The 22137-nt window shown below is 33.5% G+C and overlaps 4 protein-coding genes and 1 long non-coding RNA gene across 7 annotated transcripts in view; 3 read left to right on the plus strand and 2 right to left on the minus strand.

Annotated features, from left to right (window-relative positions):
* The window catches only part of LOC105325909 (methionine--tRNA ligase, mitochondrial), a 42639-nt gene that overhangs the window by 10496 nt on the left and 10006 nt on the right, over positions 1-22137 (minus strand). The gene's annotated exons all lie outside the window — the stretch shown is intronic.
* LOC136270937 (uncharacterized) lies at positions 449-3949 on the plus strand. The gene is made up of 11 exons (XM_066069951.1): positions 449-785; positions 1047-1472; positions 1616-1862; positions 1947-2058; positions 2166-2281; positions 2381-2553; positions 2660-2801; positions 2895-3094; positions 3188-3434; positions 3532-3689; positions 3821-3949. Exons 1-11 carry the CDS (start codon positions 696-698, stop codon positions 3899-3901), a joined length of 1992 nt encoding a protein of 663 aa, XP_065926023.1. The 5' UTR covers positions 449-695; the 3' UTR covers positions 3902-3949.
* On the minus strand, positions 3116-6108 carry LOC136270938 (uncharacterized). The gene is made up of 6 exons (XM_066069952.1): positions 5857-6108; positions 4678-5083; positions 4354-4501; positions 3906-4046; positions 3698-3749; positions 3116-3323 (listed from the first exon to the last, which is right to left on the minus strand). The coding sequence occupies exons 1-5, from the start codon at positions 5947-5949 to the stop codon at positions 3731-3733; spliced, it is 807 nt and encodes a 268-aa protein (XP_065926024.1). The 5' UTR covers positions 5950-6108; the 3' UTR covers positions 3116-3323; positions 3698-3730.
* Positions 8284-10973, plus strand: LOC105325908 (uncharacterized). The gene is made up of 4 exons (XM_034474029.2): positions 8284-8438; positions 9737-9854; positions 10159-10234; positions 10727-10973. Exons 1-4 carry the CDS (start codon positions 8299-8301, stop codon positions 10735-10737), a joined length of 345 nt encoding a protein of 114 aa, XP_034329920.2. The 5' UTR covers positions 8284-8298; the 3' UTR covers positions 10738-10973.
* Positions 18185-21850, plus strand: LOC136270716 (uncharacterized). 3 transcript variants are annotated; one of them, XR_010708553.1, is made up of 4 exons: positions 18185-18344; positions 20612-20729; positions 21240-21315; positions 21639-21849. It is a non-coding gene; the product is annotated as an uncharacterized lncRNA (long non-coding RNA). The 3 variants fall into 3 exon arrangements; XR_010708555.1 differs by lacking the exon at positions 18185-18344 and adding an exon at positions 19561-19882 and having other exon boundaries at positions 21639-21850; XR_010708554.1 differs by lacking the exon at positions 18185-18344 and adding an exon at positions 20010-20152 and having other exon boundaries at positions 21639-21850.

Below are 22137 nucleotides of genomic sequence, written 5' to 3' on the forward strand. Positions count from 1 at the left end.
CGAACTAAAGTTTCAGAGATTTGGGTCAGCGGCTGTTTACGACAGTCTTTAGAGTGCCAATGTTTATAGCTTAGAGATACGTGTTGGGATAAGAATAAAAAGGACACAAGCTAAGATTTGGAAGACAGACACTTTGTAATTAAAAAAAATAATTATGTGATTTTCCTCTTTTACTTATTCATCGTCTCCATATTGTTTACACTTGGAAACACAATCTCTAAGAATTATTTCTCTCTGAAATACAGAATGTTATGTTTTGTTTGGGGGGTTTTTTTTTTATAAACCTAGCATTTTTTAAAAAATTAAGCCGATATACGTACATGTAATATTGATGTACGTCATGTAAAGTGTTAAATACACGGGTATCTTTTTTGTTAAGAGAGTTTTAATTAAGGTATGGCTAACTAACCTTGTATTAAAGGAACTGAAGAAATTTGAAATATTCAATCGGATGCAAATGTATGACCACCGCAGGGTTTATTATTATGCGATGTTTCATATAATAAATGTTACATGAAAGTTTATAGCGTTAATTTTTAAGGTATGCTGTAGAATGTATATAACACTTTTTTATTGTTAGTTTTGAATATATTTCGTTAAACAGACACTGCACCGATCAATTATCTGTATTGGTGGGAAATCCGAAATGCAAAAATTCTGGTAAACCGGTAAAAACTAAAACAAAAGTTGTAAAAATGTCGAATTTTTTTCGACCATGGGTGGAGACACGGCCGGCTGTACCTGTGCGTAGACGTGTAATGTTGCCGTTGAATAACAACATGCAGGTACGTAACTACTTGTTTATGGATGATTCATAGTGTAGGTGATCAATACATTAAAGTTACCCACTCAGTAGAATGATAACTATAGGCTATATTTTAGCAAAAAATTAAGCCGAAATACTTATATAGTGAATATGCAGAATTTATATAAAAGTCAATGTATGTGTATTTGACAAATTTATGTTGATATTGTATGTCATGTCAGTTATTGAAGCTTTATAATTTTTTTAATTTTTATTTCACATGCATATTTTATTGCAATAGGACCACGATGATATGGAAAATAAGAAAACTCCACGCAAAGTAAAAGGATTTTTTGAGCTGAAACATTCTCAAAGAGGAGAAAGGAAAAGAAAATACCAAAGCGCTTTTCAAGAAGCTTCAAGCTGTGTTCACAGTGATATTTCCTCCATCAAAGTCCAGTTCAATTTTGATAATGGACATGTTTTATCCTTTTTTCCCCGCAAAGTGTCCCCTGATGAAAATGCTAGTTTGGAAGATGAAGGTGTTAAGAAATCTCAAGATCTTGCTGTAATTCAACAGGTTATTGCAGTTAAGGACAAGTTCAGAATTTCTGACGAAGCTTTACATGAACTTCATATGATTGGTTCAATAATACCAAGCAAGTCAGCCATCAATACAGAAAAATACCGTCTCAACACAACTCTTGAAATAATGAGCCATCCAACAGTAAGTACATGTACCGTGCTTTTTTATGTGTTGACCACTGACTTATTTAGCACGTTTTATTATCTTATCATTTGAATATCAAATTTAGAAACCGATCGATCATAGCACAAGCCAATTTACTTTTATTTATTTTTTTAACAAAGGCAGACTGCAGTACTAGAAAGCTAGAGCACATTCTAGAGTTTGTACTTCAACACAAAAAATACCAGAAGTATATTGAGAATGACACTGTTACCCTGCGTTTTTCCTGTGATGGTGCCAAAATTGCCAAAAATATCTCCTCAGTAAGAGGGGTGTTCAAGATTTTGGCACCAAGACAGTCATTGCCAGATAAGCTTGAAGATTTGAGCATGTGTCCAGAAGATGAGTTTACTCTTTTCTTTTACATTGGTGAGAAACTTTGTATTTATTGAAATTTCCTGTCATGTATTTTGGAATTATTATTTCGATTATCACATGTTTATTTCAATTAAGGAGATGAAAATCGATGCAGTTTAGAGGAATATGCCTCTGGGACATTAAGAGACATGGAAAATGTTCAATTGAATGGAATTGTAATCAATGGAAGAAAAATCTCTGTAAAGTGGTAAAGTTATCTCATCATCTACGGTTATCGTTTTTTTTATTCTATACCCTATTTGTTATTATAATATCATTTCAAATTCTAAACTGGTACAATTATATATTTTGTAGGATAATGACTTGTGATTGGAAGGCACTTGCCTTACTGAGGGGAATTAATGGCGCTCAATGCGAATTTTTCTGCATGTGGTGCCACTGCTCCAAAAAGCAGATATGCGATTTCAGTAGTAAGTAACTGTTGTAAATTGATAAAATGATACAAACATTGTAATAAAAACAATAGCAATTGCTGGACAACTAATGTGATTTTATAATGTTTTTTGTAGTCCCATCTTGGTTGATACAGAGATCTAAAGAAGAACAACAAACTGTTCTAAATTCTGAAAAGAAAACGTTCGGGTACAAAGATACAGATCTCTGCCCTTTCATTTCATACCATGACATGCCCATTGATGATCTTCACATGCGCATAAGGATTTCTCTAAAGCTCTTCAATCAGGTACATTGTCTCTTATTAATATACACGAATGTATACTTTTAACGACTCTGCTAACTATCTGCATACACAAGATCTCCTTGCTTGATTTTGACAATTTTAAATTCAGCTTGTGACCTGGGCAATAGACCAGAAATCTGAAGACAATTTGAAAAGAGAACTGAAACGCGTAGGTGTCAGTTTCAGAATGTGGGAGGAAAGGGGGGATGACAAATTGAACACCAAAGTGAGGAAATGGTCTCAACCAACAGGTATATATATGCCTTTCTTTAAAAAAAAATACTATAAGTGTTTGCAGTTCTTGTAGCAAATCTTCTGAAAAATATTTGCCATTTCATTTGTAGGTGATGATTTACGTAAAATTATAAGAGACGTTCAAATCCATCATATTCTGGACAATAAAAAGGACAGGCACTACGTATCAATAGAAAGCCTTTCAGTACAGCAGTTGAGGGACGAATTAACTAACAGACAGCTTTCCAAAAAAGGAAAAAAACCCGAACTTGTAGCCCGATTAAAAGATGCTGTCGGAAATAACACTAAGGTATATTTACAGAAACTCAAATTCACTGAATAACATTTATATTTCCTGAATGTTTACATAGTAATATAAAACTTTTCATTCATGTTGTTTTAGATGAGGAGGAATGTAGGCTCTCGTCTTCAGGTATCGTACGACTTTTCAGAAGATGAAGAACAGGACCTGGACGTCGCAGCCCTGCAAGATCTGTGGTCAGGTTTCCATACGCTCATGGAAAGTCTCCGGGCATTACCTGGAACAGATAATTACAAAGATATGGAAACTTTTGCAAAAGAAGCAAAAGAATGGGCCACTGAATTTCGAAAGCAAACCTTCGATGAAGATGTTATCCCATACATTCATGGTGTGTAAAAATGTTAAAGATTCTATAAAGGAATCATACAGCCTATCCCTACTTCTTTCAGGGTATAAAATTCATTTTGTTTAAATTACATTTTCAGCTATGGTTTATCATGTACCACAGTTTCTGCAGACATACCACTACATACATGATATCGGGGTTGCCCAAGTTGAGCGTAAAAATTTTGACCATCGTCAAGCGTACTTTGGAAGCACCAACAGAAATGGGTCCAAATGGAAAAAACATGTCTCAAAGCAGGTACATACCATTATTCAGATAGTCAATCTGCTTGATTTGTTTCACAAATTTTTCTGCCTTCTGCAATGAATAATTAATCAAAGATAAATATGCATTTCAGTCCTTGTCATACTTGTGATCTTTAATTACAGATTCTTGAGAGGGAAAATAGAATGCTTTGGTCCAGTCTACATGGAACTGTACGTGAAAAAAGAAAATATGTAAAGTCTTAAATACCGTCGTTTAGCTACAGTCCCAGTAACCATGTTTCTACGAGACCTTGTAAAAGTTACATGAATCCATGATGGACCACGAACATACAGTATTACAGGGTCACATAGCTGTGGTCGGTTCTCCTCGGCATCTTTCCATGTGCATCTAAACAAAGATTTTTATAATGAAGCAGATCTTTATTATTATCAAGCAATATTTATTAAGAAGCCCACAAAGATGAACAAATATTGTATTTCTATGTATAGAAATGTTGTTTTTTTATATTAGAATAATATTGTATCACACTTTTGATATTATTGTTATTGTTTTTACTATTACAATTAAGTAAATAATGTATAAAATTGATGTTCCTTATTGCAATAATATTGTATCACACATTTGTTATTATTATTGTTTTTTTTTAAATTAAGTAAATAAACATTCACATTGGATTAAATTTATGTAATCATACCTTTTACAATTATTGTGTTGGTATTGCTTTCTCTCCTTATATCCCCACCAGACATGAATAAATTCTTTGAAGGAGACAAATGTTTCTGTTGATGTTTTGTAACATCTATTTGACCAGTTCTCTCCAATGGCAGAAGTCATTTCTTCACCTGTAAAAATAAACATAAATTACTTAACAATTATTTTTAGTAACCGAACACTTGCATTCCAAGTATGTCTTTCAAGATACCTCCTGTCTCCACTTGCATGGGACCAAAACTTTAAATAGACTTGTCATATGCTCAAGAAAACAATTATCATAATATTGCTTCAGATAGTTCATTACCTGTGAGGTAGAAATCCACATTTCCATTGTCTGTTGGCAGAGTATCCATCAAAGACCTGAAGTATTTATTAAAACTTGCACAAGAAAAAGGCACTTTCACTGTTGTCCTCGACTGGATGCCTAATGCACCATCAGGTGTACGGCGTGCATCGCCTAAACTGTCAAAGATGGCCTGTCGCAGTGCCATAATGTCATCAGGGTTGTTCCTGCAGTCTATTTTGTTGGAATCTAAATTCCTGCGGTGAAGATGACAAGAGAGGGGGTTTCCTTTATTTCTTTCAATGAATTGCTGCAATTCCTGGTTTCCATCTAAACTGACCCAGGTTGATGGTCCCTCCCAGTCCTTCCATTTTACTAGCACTTCTTGCTCCCTCCTCTCTAAAATGTCTTCAATCTCCCATAGTTTCTGAGATAAATTGTTGAGAATAGTTTAAAACATGAATGATTATTCTATTATTGTTTTTCTTAATTAGTTTGGATAATTCATAATTTTTCCCGATGTAGGATATTCGTGATCTAAGAGTGGCGCTAGATCCGCCTACACACTTTGACTGAGATTTGTATACCTGCTTCAAATAAATATAAATAATAGTCTAATATAGTTCTAAAATACACATAAAGGTAGATCAAAAGGGAACCCTAACGATATTTAACGATCGCAAACCATAATATATACATAGATATGTCTATACATATTATAAACATCATCAGGGACTTGTACTATGATTATTACAACTATTCTTAGAAATGAATATGTTACAAAAGTTTAAATGTAAGTATATACGATATTTGTATAATAATATTTATTGTTATACTTTCATGTTAAATACTGAAATCTGATTGGTTAAGACGCAGTTAATAATATTTTCTATTACCCTCAGCGTTAGCAACGCACTTAGCAACGGGTAACATTAAAAAATGTTACATGCGCGAAAATTATGCGCGTACGGTTCGCTGTAGAATTCACGTTATTCCTATATAAAAGCAGTAAAATTTTCTTAAAAATTAAGACATTCAGTATAACAAAATAAATAGTGCCTGTTTGGGAGGATAACAGTTGAAATTGACACCCCTCGAAAACCATTGTCAACCTCCGCTTCGCGTCGGTTGACAATGGTTTTCTCGGGGTGTCAATTTCAACTGTTACCCTCCCAAACAGGCACTATTTATATAGTGTACCTCTTTCGACTTGTTCTCCTTTAAACTTCTAAAATTTAAATTTTCCTCCCAATCTCCGAATCTTACAGGGGCTCTTCTCTTTCTCTGTGCCATTTCTTAGATAAGAATGCAGCTGAAGAAAGCACACAGGGAGCTCGATTTCACTTAATCGGTTCATCGCCGTGGTAACGCTGACCGCCTGGGATGTGGTCACTAATTTATAACGGGGTTGTGAAAGCGGAATTTTGGAGCAGAATTTCTTGGCATGTTCAAACACACGTTGATCAAAAGTAGGCGATGGCAACGAATATGGAGACGATGGTGGTGATGTACGCACATGCCTCGTTGTTGTTGTTACCTTGGATTGTTTTGTCTTTTTTCGAGGAGGCGAAGGTGATCTTGCTGATTTGGGTGTTGATTTGTTCCCGCGGCTAATTTTGAAGCTGAAGTTGAACTCCCTCCTGTCATTGTTTGGCACAGACGATGTTGATTTTGATGGCACGACGGGAACAAAATGGTTGGGTGTCCACTGCTTGTTTGGTTTAGGTGGCATGGTACTGGTCCACATGATTTTAATGGCAGTGTCACTGATGGGATCCTCGGGTGACGTTTTCAAGTTCAACTTTTGGAAGGCCAGGTCTTGAGTACCATTAACGCATGGGTAAAGTATTTCCATAGGCACGTTGATTATGTTGGATAGTGCAAGTATGGTCCAAACACATGAATATTGTCTTGGTCGGGCACACTCCTTGTTTAAAGCGGTGTCATATGTTGGCGAGAGACTAGCCCGATCCTTGTGTTGTTGGATGTTTTCTTTGTTGAGGAACATCTCCAAGCAAGATTTAAAACGTAGCTCTGTGGCCAAGGACTCGTCTCCAACCAACAGCGTTGAAACGGAATTAAAAAGGCAATCAGACTTGGTAGATTTTGTGATGGTTTTTTGGGTGTACCTGGTGAATGTCGTTTTTATGGTGTTGGAGGAATGAGAGCCGATAGGGTGGATCAGAGGGTTTTTTGTGCATTGCTGGAATTTCAACCAGAAACAGTGTTTGTGTGTATAGGTGGAAACGACATTAGTATGAATTCCAGTCCACGACAGACTTTTGAGAATGTTAACGAAATAGTGAACATTCTTACTAACAATGGTACCAAAAACGTGTATATCGGCGAAATAATGACAAGGGGACAGTTTTCCAGATCACCAGGCCTGACGAAAGATATGTTCGACAAGAAGAGGAAACTGATCAACAAAAACTTGAAAAAGAAATACGGACGATTCTTTGTGACATTTAGTGATATTCATTTTCCGGACCACTACGATAAGGATAAGGTGCACCTAAACACCGACAGAACTGTAAGGGATTCGGTGCCCGGAATGAAGAAATTCCAGTGTAGACTTATACGTGTCTTGTGTAGACAATGAACTAGCATGCATTAAATGAAAACCTAACATGTGCTGTGTAGAAATTGAACTAACATGCATTAAATAAAAACCTAACATTATTTGGAAGTTTTTAGTTTTTTTCCCGCTTTATCGCAATCACTGTGTTAAATACTAAATCTGTTTCTTTATTTCCAAATGTGATGTCTTAAAGTTATTCTTGTTTCCAACTTATCTGTAGACGTCCAATAATTTAGTTAACATCCAGTTTTTCCTGTCTCTGTCCATTATTTTTTTTTAAAAACGGGCGGTTTCTATCCATTATCTTTATAAATGGACACCTGTTATTTTTTTTTAATTTAAGAAGTATTTTATCTTGCATAACAGCCAAAAAAGAACTGGCAATTGAAAGGGTTATACATAAAAAAGATATTTAAAAATTATTAGGACGAAATGATTTTAATTTCCAGGGCATATATATGAGCATATCACACCTGATTTACACGAACATTAACATAAAGTTAATTTCAATTTATAGTACAGACCCTGTGAAAAAGTAAAATGAGTGATCAACAGAAATTCGCAAGAGTTAGAGAGAGAGGACAACTTGATTTTCTAGAAGCAGTGGACTAATCAAACTAAACCGGAAGGTGAAAACTCATTTAATTCACATACATGTACTTAGTGTAAAAGTTACCACCCAAAATAGGCATTGAAACAAGCCCGACCCCCGAGCAAACAAACTTATCCCCCTACCCCCACCCCTGAACATATTGATATGGATATACGCATGCACTCGCCATATTATCATGATTTACAGAAAAATAATTAAGATCAAAGAAACTAACGTTGTTTCAAATCGTGCTCTTGTTTTATTACATGATTTACATCAACATTCAAAGCGTGCTCCCGCCAGCTTTTTTTGTTGTTGTTTTTTGCTATTTTTTCTTATTTACAAATAAAATATATTTTTTTTTTTTACAAATAAAATATTTCAAGATTTTTCGGACATATTATTTCTGCAATCGGCTGGATCCACCCCCGCTTCTTTAATTCGTCGTGAAATTCCATGTACTTTTTCCATGAACAAAACTCAGTCACGTGATTGTCTTTGTCATTCGAACAGCACAGAGAACCACACTGTGGCACACAAAAGAAGCCTATGTCGTAGAGAAAACATCGACGGAGGGAAGAAGATAAGTTTGATAAGTTTGAAACTAAGGTAGGAATTGATTTTGGGTTGTCTTTTACTTGTGATGCAGAACGCACGAATGGGTGTATGTAATTTTAAGTAATAATCCCCTTGATAAGTTATGTGATAATTAATATCCTTTTTAACGAAATTTGTATCCGAAATTGTTTAACCGGTATTGTAAATAACGGGGTGATATGGTACACCTAGGCAATCGACCTTGCTAGACGATGACGAGTCTGCACGAGAGATAAATCTGAAATGCATACTAAGGGTCGGGGTTTGGTGAGATGTGGTTTGTAAAGGCGTAAGCAATATTTGGCAGTTATTTGTGAAAAACAACATTTTGGGGGATTCTTTTATCATATTTTGTCACATCTTATTTGAGAAAAAATGAAAAATACAAGTAATTTAACCGTGTTCCCCAGCACTGCAAAATTGATCTTTGCCGCTCTATGATCGAGCATGTGCGAATGACAGCAAACACTGTCGGGTCCAGTACAATCTCTTCATTTAGCTGTATGTAGTATAAGTTAGCTGTAGCTCTTAGATAATCCAAAGTATGTCGATGATCATTAAGAAGACTAGATGGTCGATGCTAGATAATTTTTCAGCATCTAGACAAAATGACACTTTAGTGCAATGATAATTATCAACTTTAAACTGTTCTGTAAACAATGCATGTAAAGATTACTCATCAATTTGCGTCTCTTTAAGAGACCCTGCACTTAAAATTTTAAAAAGTTTGGGGGCAATTGATTTACGACCACACAGTTGTACTTCTTGGACAGGTTGGGACCACTCTCCCAAATGGGATACAATAGCCCGTTTGGGATATAATTTTAAGGGCAAAAAAATATTTTTTTTTATTTTAAAATTTTTGAAATAATTCCGCATTAATGTGAATAAAATGCAACAACTTTTGGTTAAGAAGTTTTTCTATATTTCTATAGTTTGTAAGATTGATCCCCAAGAAGTTTTGGATAAACTGAGGGATCAATCTCAGTAATAGTACAGCTACAGAAAAAGTTGTTTACCAAAAGTTGTTGTATTTCATCTATTCTAATGCGGATTAATATCAAAAATTTCAAAATCAAATTTTTTTATTTTTTGCACTTAAAATTTATATCCCATTTGGGAGAGTGGTCCCAACCTGTTGGATGAAATATAAAGAAGGTCAGCTATAGTTAGCAAGATATAACTGATTGGTACATGTAAAAATTCAGCACAATGTAAAGAAATCATACTTATCCACGCATCAGTGCACACAAGGTGGTGGACAGTTAACCAAACATGGGAATATAATGTTGTTTTTTTTATTCTTTCAGTACTTATATAAGGACCACTATCTTCCATGATGTCAGCCACCCACCACACAAATACTACCACGGTAGTCATGGCCGCTCCCCAACCCACGGTAGTGATCCAGCAACCCAAGAGGGAAAGGTCAGATTGATTGATAGAAATTTTGTCTTGTTATACTAAAAATGAGTAAAAAGCTTGACACCTGTTATAATAATAAATATACAGCACGTATTTCATACATTTTAGTGCAATATCTTTTGTAATATGCAATTCTAATAGTTTGATATTATAAAGCAATGTCAAAAGCAAATACCCATGCTATGTGAACTTCTGATTGAAAAAAAAACGTAATTCAATTAATCATTTATCCATCTGACAATCGTATGCAGTAACAAATTATGGAAGCTACATATAACATAATTCATATGTTCTATTTGTTTTGTAGGTTTGCGGACAAAATTTTGCTGAACCTCATAATCTCGTTTTTCTTCCCGTTCTGGCTCTTTGTGTGGTGCTGCATGGTAAGTAGTACTGAAATATGTCACAGTAGTATACACTTGGACGTATATAATGAAGACACTAAGGGGAGTTTATAAGGTTACGACAGCTGAACAGTTTCAGTTGCAAAAAATTAATTTAGAATTAGAATTTTTTTTTATAGTATCAATGAAAAATATTTTTATGTAATATAAAGTATGTAGAAAAAAAAACCCATCTACATCTCGATTCTTTTAAAAATTGTGATTTTCATGTTAATTTTAAAACGTTAAATACACAAGTTTGATTTTATTTACAATTTCTGTATTGACTGTCATTAATTTCACTTTTGAAATATCATCATAAAATGTAATTTTCATGTTAGTAAATATTTTCAGTTTTACAAGAAAAATCCATGTTATGTTTCCATGGTATTTCATGGTATACCTGCTATACACCTCGTGGTTGTATATGATTATGTTAAATTTTAATAGACCATGTTATAAAGTGTGCTAATGTACTTCTATTCTTTGCAGTGTATTTGTGAAAAGTGACACAGCGCAAAGGACCCTCTGGCGATCATTTCTGAGCAAGGATCATGTTCACAAAATGTAGAGACGTGACTTTTCATCCGTAGACTCCATATATATAATTTATGTGTCCTTGCCTTTATTACTGCGTATACACTGTTATTCAGGATACATGCCTTTGTATATACTTTTGTATATTTATGTTCCGTAATCAAGTATAAGATAGTTGAATTAAATGCATAATATAACAGTTTACTCATTTTGCCATCATTTTCTTCCATTAACTCACCTCGGACTAAGGCTTGACCAACCAACAATTACCACGAGTACGCTTTCATGACGTATTTATTATTTTTTTGTTTAAAACTGCGCACGGGTTTATGACAGTGCAGTGTTGAACAGAAAAGCGCAGCACATTAATTAAACATTTCTGCAAATAAGTAAACTCTTTTGCACCATGATTTTAAAATTTAGGATAACTTTAAGCTTTTTAAAGGATAATTTAAAGCGATTTGATAGTCATGACACACCAATGGCGCCGCATTTGAAACCCTGTAAGATACGGTCACACAAGTCTATACTTGTATTATCCATAAGCTTGTTAAAAAAAAAAAACGCCTATTTTGTGTTAATCATCCATAAAATGAGGTTAGGTACCCATCCTGTTCTGATCTAGTTTGAAATTTGGGAGCCACAAAATTGGGCGGAACAGCACCTTTTCCCGACACTAAAATGGTGAAGTAATAACTACTTTTTTTAAAATGCTACCTTACTTTATACATAATTACCGAAAAGAAAAGAAAAACTTTCTAAACGTTATTTGCTTTGCGATGAGGTAATCGTGATCCTAAAACGGAAGTTACACCAAAAGAGCCCCAAGTGCAGGGTGTTGAATTACCAAGACGAAAAATCGACCGAGCTTCTTTTACGCTGACGAAGATGGAAAAAATAGGGGAACTGGGTTTTTTTGGTCATGTCTGCCTTTCTAATCTTATGCAGAAATCATATTTAGCTGAAGCTTTTGAACTGTAAAAATGTATTTGGTGAACTCTTCAAGTTTGGCACGCAAATTTCCACAGTATTTCCCTCTTAGTGTATCGGATCAGTGGTGTTTATGTGAACCATACTAGCCCTATCCAGGATTAGAATGGCCTCATTGCCTTCATCTTGCTATACTGACAACGTCGACACGATATTACACATTGATCTCGATCTACTAGAATCTTGCGGTTTATTTGTTTATATTTACATTTTCCAGTGTCTTTGCCTGTGATAGCACTACGAATCGATTTTGTACTATATAACCCAAAATACAAATGACGCCAAATCGAGGCACCAGCGGGGTTTGCTTATTAATATTTAAATATGTAATCGTATCATAAATATACGTAAATATGTAATCATATCATAAAGCCCTTCGGGCGTTATTGGATTTGATCACGCCCCGACCGAAATTATCACCTCATAATACTCAAAGAATGATTCCTTATTCCTTATTTATTCTCTAAGCCAGATGACTTATAAGATCATAGAACATAGAATAATTGTAAAAATAAAAAAGAGAGAATTGAAATACATTCAATACATATATATTACCGCGGTTATACATCAGAACATCATAAAATGCATATATAATTTTTAACTTTCTTGAACGAGTGAATTTCTATTATGTTTCTGCTCCTTAAATATATTTTACTAAATTGCTTAATTCATTTACATTCTTGTACATAATTGGTCTTTTCTCATAATATTATTTAATATACAATTGCATGTACTTGTGATAAAAAGGACATTACAAAATAATACGATACCCGTCTTCGACATTCAAATGACAACAATTACTTTCTAAGCGTTTTTTTGTAAATTTTCCCTTCCCAATCATTAATAAATGTGCACTTAGTCTAAATTTAGTTATTGTAGAAACTTAAATTAGTATTATTATTATCATTACTAAATGTAACTATTCAGATATTATCACATCAGAAGAGATATTTATGTAATTTATACAAAAATTTACAAATTTATATATAAGATTCCTCTTCCTCCTAATATGTTGAACAATGTAACCTGGAGTGTATTCGTGCGATCGTATAATGAAGAGAACAAATGGGAATCCAGTTATAGCTCTGAAACTGAGTATTATTGGTCACTTTGTAGACACTGGATGAATAAACTAATTACTTCCTGAGGTATTATCACATCGGAAAAGATATAAATTACGTTATTTCTACGAAAATTTTCAAAATTTTTGAGTTCCCCGTCCTAAGAAAATTACTTTTCAATATTGAAATTGGATAACATTAATATAATTAACTAAGTGACAATTTACAACGTGCTTCACAAATCTAGGCGATTTTGTATACCCTGTGTGTATTATCTCCATGATATGTTTTAACCCGGGGTAATTATGAGATAACAATAAAAGAAGAGAAATTTTAAAAAAGAAATTCATGAACGTGTAGACAACAATATGCATGTATTTTTCAAAATCATGAGTTTATTCTATAAACAAGAAAGGATTGGCATGTATCGAATCTTAGTTGAATATTTATGACATGTCTGCAGACCCCCCCCCCCCCCCTCTCCCAAAAAACCCCGCCACAGTTAATGATTGCATTTAAAGCATTTGTTGGCATTGTACGTAGGTACATATTCCAGTCTTTGTCTGTGATAACACTATGAATCGATTTTTGTACTATACAATCCAATAAATTCAAATGACGTATTGTTGGGGCGCAAGCGGGTTTGCATACTTGATATTCTAATTTTAATCGTACAACTGCTGAAAATTATATAATATAAGTAATAAGGAATCATTCTTTGAATATTATGAGTTGATAATTTCATGAGATATCATAAAGCCCTTCGGCTTTTATTGGATTTGATCACGACCCGACCGAAATTATCACCTCATAATACTCAAAGAATGATTCCTTATTCCTTCAAAACTCTCTAAAAATGTGAACATTCACTACAAAAATCCGTAATTATGTACATGTATAATACCTAACTCATAGCATGGTGTACAAAACTAGTATGAATATTTATTTCATTAAATTAATCAGGGTAAAAAAGACTGGAGTAAAATGTTATTTTACAAAGGTAAACAGTCCTCAATGTTGTGCTAAGTGCATAGGCGTCGAAAGCAAATTGAAAGTGGGGGGGCTAGACTAATCCTCAGAAGTATTGAGAAAAAAGTAATTCCCAAAATCATGGAAATCCTAATCCGGGGGGGTGGGGGGGGGGGGGGGAGTATGCCTGCCTATACTTCCAAAAAAACAATTACTTACCCAATTTTTTTTTCCCAAAATCATGAAATTCCTAATCCGTTGGGGTGGGGGGGGGGGCGGCTAGAATCTTCGGAATCTAACTTCTCCATCTTTCAAGGTAAATTAGGAACGGTAATCTTTCCTGCGAAAAAAAGTGGGGGGCTGAACCCTCTAACATGCTATGTTTCTAATGGTTAGGTATAACTTTGCAAAAAAAGTGGGGGGGGGGGGGCTAAGCCCCCCCCCCCTAGCCCCCCCCCCGGTTCCGACGCATATGAGGTGGATAAGATAGAAAATAGTCTGCTATATGTAGATTGAAAATTTTAAACATTGTCTAGTCTTGTTTATTTACCTCTTGCATCACTGAGGACTTTTATTTTTGTTGTACATTTTTTGCACTTCCCAGTTTTGTTCTTGTGATAATTTCATCAAGTTTCCTAATCTGCTTTGTCCTCAAACCACACTGTACCAGCTTTTTCTAGACTAGACTTGATTTCTGTCTGTTGGCTGCTAATTTTAAAAACATCAGAGATATTTGACTGTCCTTCTTGAGTAACGTACTCTAGGAGTATGGCACGCCAAATTCACAAAAATGGGCTAAACATAGTGTCACAGTCGATATACTAGGTTTATCGACTGTTAACTATAGTTTACGGATCGTAAACTATAGTTACCGACGTTAATCTATATTTCACATCTGTAAACTATAGTTAACGCGATAATCTATGTTTCACATCTGTAAACTATAGTTAACACTGAAAACAATCATTTGCGGTTGTTAAACATAGTTTATCTGATAAATAGGGTTTTATGATCAGTAAACTACAGTTTACAAATCTAAAGCACGCCAAATTCACATAAATTTGCAAAACATAGTTTCACAGTCGATTAACTAGGTTTATCGGCTTTTAACTATAGTTTACGGACCCTAAACTATATTTACCGACGTTAATCTAAAGTTTACGAATGCAAATCTATGTTTTTCTGTCTGGAAATACACGTTTACAATAGATTTTGCTGATAAATATAGATTCACATCTGAAAACTATAGTTTACATTCGTAAACTATTGTTTAGAGTTGATAAATATAGTTTCACGATTGTGAAACTATATTTATCAGATAAACTATGTACAATTTGCATTCGTGAACTATAGTTTAGAGTTGTTAATCATAGTTTCACAATGGTGAAACTATATTTATCAGATAAACTATGTTTAACAATCGCAATTGATTGTTTTTCAGTGGTAACTATAGTTAACAGATGTGAAACATAGATTATCGCGTTAACTATAGTTTACAGACGTTAAATATAGATTAACGTCGTTAAAGGACAGGTGACACAATCACAAAAACATTGACCAACAAGTTGAATTGTGAGTGGGATACAATTTCTGCAAAATTTTCCTTACTACTCCCATCTGTTTCACAGCTATTGCTGAATTACCGAGCTGATAAGACGCGTGACCTCAATATGCATATCTGAAGCCTCTGAGATCGGAAACCTTCGGTGCGACGTAATAGCCGACACACTGCCCATTCGCTGTATCTTTCAACCATAGGGATTTCGAAAAGTCTCTATACATTATCACTTACTATGTGTTGCAAAATTCTTTCTTCATAAACAATGATTCCAATGTTTTGATGATTTTTATCTTATCTAAAATCTGAAGTCATCAACTTTTGCTCATTGCTATTAAAAGTTTGAGAACCCGGTACATAAATAGAGTTATGCTAAGCTTAGAAACCCCATTTCTGTTTCCTCAGCAATTATGAACAGGAGTAAAAATTGTGACCTGTACTGTTAACTTTTCATTGATCTATATACTTCATGCTGGAAAAAATATGTCAGATGTTGGATTTGTAAAAGATAAAAATCATCAAAACATTGGAATCATTGTTTATGAAGAAAGAATTTTGCAACACATAGTAAGTGATAATGTATAGAGACTTTTCGTAACCAGGAATTTCACTGCATCTTAAACCCTAAATAAACCCTAATTAAGTAAATTGGACTTAATAAAGGATTTTTTGATTTAAGAAGTATTACCAGAAATCCTGGTACCTGTAAGCAAATTTGTTTGTAAATTTCTTTAGTTCCACAAAATCAGGGGTCTACCTTAATATTAATACTAATAACCGGAACATCTTTTAATTTTATTTTTTAGAATGGTATTTGATCATGTTTGTTTATTGAAATTTAAATAAAAGAACTATATATATACCCAATTTTCATAATCAGTAAATACTGAAACAGTAGTTTTTTATCATAGTATTCAGGTTTTAAAAACGTATTAATCTCAGACTCCTTGAATATTATCCAAATGTAATTTGATCTTTCTTTTAATAGTTTATGAAGATCATTTTTTGGTAGTACTTCTGAGTTGTGTATAATTTATTCTCTATTGATCAAACCTAAAAAAAAAAAAAAGCCCAAAAACGAGCTGTTATGCACACTGATTACTTCTTATATACTGACATTAGATTCAGAGTGACAATGGATTATTTTTTTTACAGCAACACCAATTGTTACAAATAGTATACAAAAAAGGATTTATATGTGATATAATAAAAATCTAACTCATCGTGCTCCCAGTTGAGTTTTTTTTAAAGAAAAAAAATATTTAGATTAATATCAACTTATTCAAATCAATGTTTTGGATCTGCAAGATTGGATTAATATGCATATTCAATCAATATATTTCAAACTTAACTGAATACTGACAATCTGAACAAGTGGTTGCCTGTCTGGCTGACAGGATGATAATCTGCAATAAATGATTATCAATCACAGAGTCTTCAGATTCATTCTAATTTAATTACTTTTTTCAACTCCTATTACCACTATCTTATGTACACAAGATTTCTCAAAAACTCCATTAACCAATAATACAACCTGTAATCTTGTACATTCTATAATCTTTTTACTTTGTTTTCAGGAGAGGGTTCATACATTAAACTTTTCAATAAAATATGCTTTTAATAAATTCACTTTAATCTGATAGTGCTTTATTTCAAAATCATCATTTGCAACACAAATACACTATCCTGTATGTGTAAATAAATCCTCGTCCATTGCTCTATTTACTATGTAGCCGATAGCTGACTATGTCATCTTTGACGAATAACGCGCAGGGGTTTCTTATCTCATTAAAGATCGGCAAAACTCGGAGATCTGCTGCAGATGGGATTTTCAGCACACTTAATTGAGCTGTGTGTTCTTATCTGATGCTTGTCAAATGGAAAAATTGTTATAAACTGATTTATATTTATCAGAGAAAATGTTTTTAGAAGAAAATGATTTTGTGTCACCTGTCCTTTAACTATAGTTTTCGATCCGTAAAACTATAGTTAACAGTCGATAAACCTAGTTTATCGACTGTAAAACTATGTTTAGCTCATTTTTGTGAATTTGTCTGATAAATGTAGTTTCACGATTTGTGAAACTATAATTAACAACTCTTAACTATAGTTTACGATTGTTAATTATAATTAACAAATGTGAATCTATATTTATCAGCAAAATCTATTGTTAACGTTTTTTAACAGAGAGATAAACTATGATTATCATTCGTAAACTATAGTTTACATTCATGAAATATAGTTTCACAGATATAAACTATAGTTAACGAATCGTTAACTATAGTTTAGGATCCGTAAACAATAGCTAACAGCTGATAAACATAGTTTATCGACTGTGAAACTATGTTTAGCTAATTTATGTGAATTGGTGTGCCATATAGGAGAGCTTAAAACCATTTAACAAGGGTTAAACAAAAAGTTATCGGATTGAATTTAAGAAAACGACATCGGTGAAGCTAATATTAATTATCCAACATATCTTACACATTCATACTTTTTCATTCATTTTTAAATATTCCAGTTTTTCATTGATGATAAAATAAAAACACTGCAAAACAAAGTTGTAGACCTCCGCACGTTCTATAAAATGAGGCAAAATTAGGCACGCTATCACTCTGTTTGCATATGTACATATACTTTCATTCCTTTCGAATCTCCTGCTATGTAACTTGTGCAAATGTGCATTACATTGTATCTTAATCCCTGGAATAAGACGAAGTGAAACTAAAACAGCTCAATTTCTGAGTCAAGATGCACAATGCGTTTCTTTGAAGCGGTTGAGTCAACCAATCGAAAGCTTGCCTGGCATGCATAACTCAGCCAATCAAACAAGTTCGAATTCTGTAAAGTAAAACTTAATTGGTGTAAAATTACTTAAAATTTGCTTTTGTGCTTTCATTTAGAACAGTTATGCGGTTAGGTCGCTTGTTAAGAGTGCATGGCATCATATTTTAATCCTCAGAGGAAGAAATCTCAGAATTGCAACTCATTTAAGGTAAGAAAACTAAGTGTAACTGCATTTCTTTACAGTTTTGATGTCATCTACTTGCTTTTTCGCTTTTTCGGTTTAATATTATTTTTGAGTTTTGAGATTCAATTTACTTAGTCTAGTCATTGTCTATAAGAATCTATGGCCATCATTTTGAGATAGATTATCGATAGATAGGTTATTAATTGATTTCTTGTAAAACGCGTGAGAAGATCATGAAATTATTCAAGAGTGATAAAAACATCATGTTACAAATCAAACTATACACGGAAATTAATGTGTAAATCTATTTATTTTGAAGGATTGTATAATAGGAGGGAATGTTACATTGTAATTTAAAGATGTACCTAATGAAGGGGATACCTTCAATAACTCAATTGTTCAAAGAGACAGTTGAAAAAAATCCCACAAAATTCTTTTCAATATATACTAGTAAGTTATATCAAGAAAACAGCATTTCGCCACCAGACATGTAGACTATAAATAAACAAAACAAGGACAATGAGTAATGGCTATCATTCGACTTGGTCTGGAGCATCAGTGTTTCGTTTAATTATACCTCAACCCCTTAGTATATGAATTTACCTCTCACGTGTATGCAAAAGTGTTTTAGCTCCAGATACTCCAAATGGCCTTGTTTTGAAGTTCCTCAAAACGTGTTTGTCAGTTGTTTACTTAAACAATAAAATGCTTTCCTTGGTGATTCACTCGGGATATGAAGGTAGCGACATTGCAGAAAAAATACATTACCCGCGTTAGCTGGTTATATAAAATTTTTGCTGCAATGATCACTACCTTCATTGTATTGTTTATATTTACATCTTTCTTTTAACGAATTGATTTGAACATATTTTATTGCATTATATATATATTACAATGGAATTGGGCACAAGTTATAAAAACTTAATTCGCCCTCTCCCTACATGTTGAACAACAAATACAATATTATTGCAAATACGTTTCAGTTTGTACTTATACACTAATAGATTACATCAGTACGTAGATATTTGATAAATGTAGTAAAAAAGTTAATGTTATCTAATATTAGTATTTCATGTATGCAAGGATGAACGAGATAAATAAATAAAAATAAGCAAACTAATTAATAAATTGATTCTAATTAAAAAGTTAGTAAAATTCACTAAATTACTTTTAATGTACACAAGTACGTTAGCTAAAAGAAACAGCGAAATCGTCTCCTGTGAGACTTTGAGTCAGACATCGTCATGATTATTTCCATCGTCGGTGACCCACGTGTGATTCACATCGATTCTCTCCATCATCACCCGTGTTCGTGCAGTCCGTGATTTTTCTTAGGTCGCTTTAGGCTTCGACCAATCGATAAACAGGGCGCGTCAATATCAGTCCTGTCATTTTCTTGTTAGTTTCAGCCGCTGTAGATTTCGACCAATCGATAAACAAGCGTGTAGATTTCAATATGGCTGTTTCTATAGAGCTATGAAATAACTATAAGTTTCCGTAAGAAACAGAGGAAATTATACTTGGTAGATGTAAATATAGCAAAATGAATTGACAATCTAAACGTATGTATACATTACTATAGTATTGTTCTCAAAATGGCCGGGTCGGGGATGGGTGGAGACTGGGAAGTACGGAAAACCATGACAGAGCGAAAGAATGAGCAATGAAAATTCTGAAGATTATATCATGTTAAGGTGGTATGGGACACTTCAATGTTGTGAAGTATTGTTTATCGCAATAAACAATAAAATGAAGTGTAATTCTATAAGTAGTTTCTTCCCCAATATTGTCAACAGTGTAGCGCAGTGGGTTAGAGGATTGACTACGAATCAGTAAGTCATGAGTTTGAATCCCACTGGGTTTTTTTGTTTGTTTTTGTTTTGTTTGTTTTTTTTTTTTTGTTTTTTTTGCAATTTTTACTTTTCCGACTATTTTTAAAAGCTATTTTTTGGTTAAATATTGTAAAATTTGAAAACTCTAAACTGGTGAAAGTATTTCAATAATAATGTACTTTAATCCACATTAAAATTGACATATGTCCCTTACCACCTTAAAATTTATTTTCTGAAAGATATGAGTAAAGATTATATTTCATAATACTACTATTTGTCTGTCCTAACAGAAATATACTGAATAATCACCTATGTATAAATGACAGTAAACGATGCAAATGGCATTGCACCCGAGCAGGAGGCAGTCATGCAAATGTTTGTAAAGATGAAATTATAGTTTTTATTTAATTATTGTGTTTAAACATCTTTCAAATCATCATCTTGTTTGAATTTTTTCAGTACCTATATAAGGACCACATTCTTCCACGATGTCTGCCACCCACACCACAAATACTACCACTGTAGTAATGGCCGCTCCCCAACCCACGGTAGTGGTCCAGCAACCCAAGAAGAAAAGGTCAGATTTTTCCTTATCATTCTAAAAGTGAATAAAAGCTTCTATTTTTGATATGAAAAAAAAATAGTCAATGTACATTTAAGTTGTAAGAGCGTTTGTATTACGCATACAATGTCATGTAACTGATAAATAATTTTGGTGCTCTTTTTTATTTCAAGTGAATTTTAAGAGAAATGTGCATTTTTGTTTCTAAAATCTTTACATTAATTATATTCCTTATGGTATAACGTTATGTAATTGGTATTACATTCTTATATTAGACGCTTCAATTCTAAGGAGACATATAACAACTACTTGTAAACCAGTTAAGGAAGAATTAATGTTTCCTTATATCAGTTCTCAAGCATTACAATCTGCAGCGAGGATGTTTCTTTGACTCCGATGTTGTTTGTAGACTTTATGCAGTTTGGCACTGAATACCGAGTACATGTATATCAGCAAAATACTGTGGTGAAGTACAATAATATTGACATGCTACATATAACCAGTGTTTTGATTGTTTGTTTGTAGGTGTGCTGACAAAATTTTACTGAACCTCTTAATCTCGCTTATCTTCCCTTTCTGGCTCTTTGTGTGGTGCTGCATGGTAAGTAACACTTGGAATATGTCACAAGTACAAGAGTAGGGAACCACTATAATGCATGGAAGTTGGTCTCGTCAGACAGCGCCTTGAATTCTTCATGTTTGTATGGTCGCTCCCCCAGCAGTGATACGATACTTCCAGACCATTGTCATTTTAAAAGAAAGCACTTATTTGAAAAAACGATTTCCTTTGATAATCTTTTATTTTCTTTGATGTAATTGTGGATGCCACAAGAGGCTGCAATAGTTATAAGGATTGCTTTTTTTTTCGATTAATTCTTTATCCTGTCATAAAATTTGCTTATGATGTATTTCTATTTCTTCCAGTGTATTTGTGAAAAGTGACACAGACAGAAAGGGGTTTCTCTGGCGATCATTTCTGGCCAAGGATTATGCTCATGAAGTGTAGAAACGTGAACTGTTGATCATAAACTCTATAACTGTGTCCTTAACCATATATTTGTTTTATTTGTATATCAATGCTCAGTATTCATGTACATAAAAAGATTGTAATAAATAGGTAATCTACCAGTATTAGTTATTCTTTTAAATATGAAACAAGACAAAGACTAAGGGTTGTCAAATCTACATAAGCCTACTATTGTAAATTCCTAATTAAAAGCGAGGAATCAATATTTGCGTAAAATTGCGAGAGTCACATCTCGCGGATTTAAAAATCTCGTCTTTATTTTGGATGCATGTAAACTATAAACTTCGGTGTTCGCGAATTGATGAAAAACAGTTATATCGCGGAATTAAGTACTCGCTTTAAAAAAAAAGAAGGAATTTGCAGCTATATAAGAAACGTGCATGTAATAAGCAAGCA

This window comes from Magallana gigas, chromosome 8 (assembly GCF_963853765.1).
Source record: "Magallana gigas chromosome 8, xbMagGiga1.1, whole genome shotgun sequence".
Classification (NCBI taxonomy): Eukaryota; Metazoa; Mollusca; class Bivalvia; order Ostreida; family Ostreidae; genus Magallana; species Magallana gigas.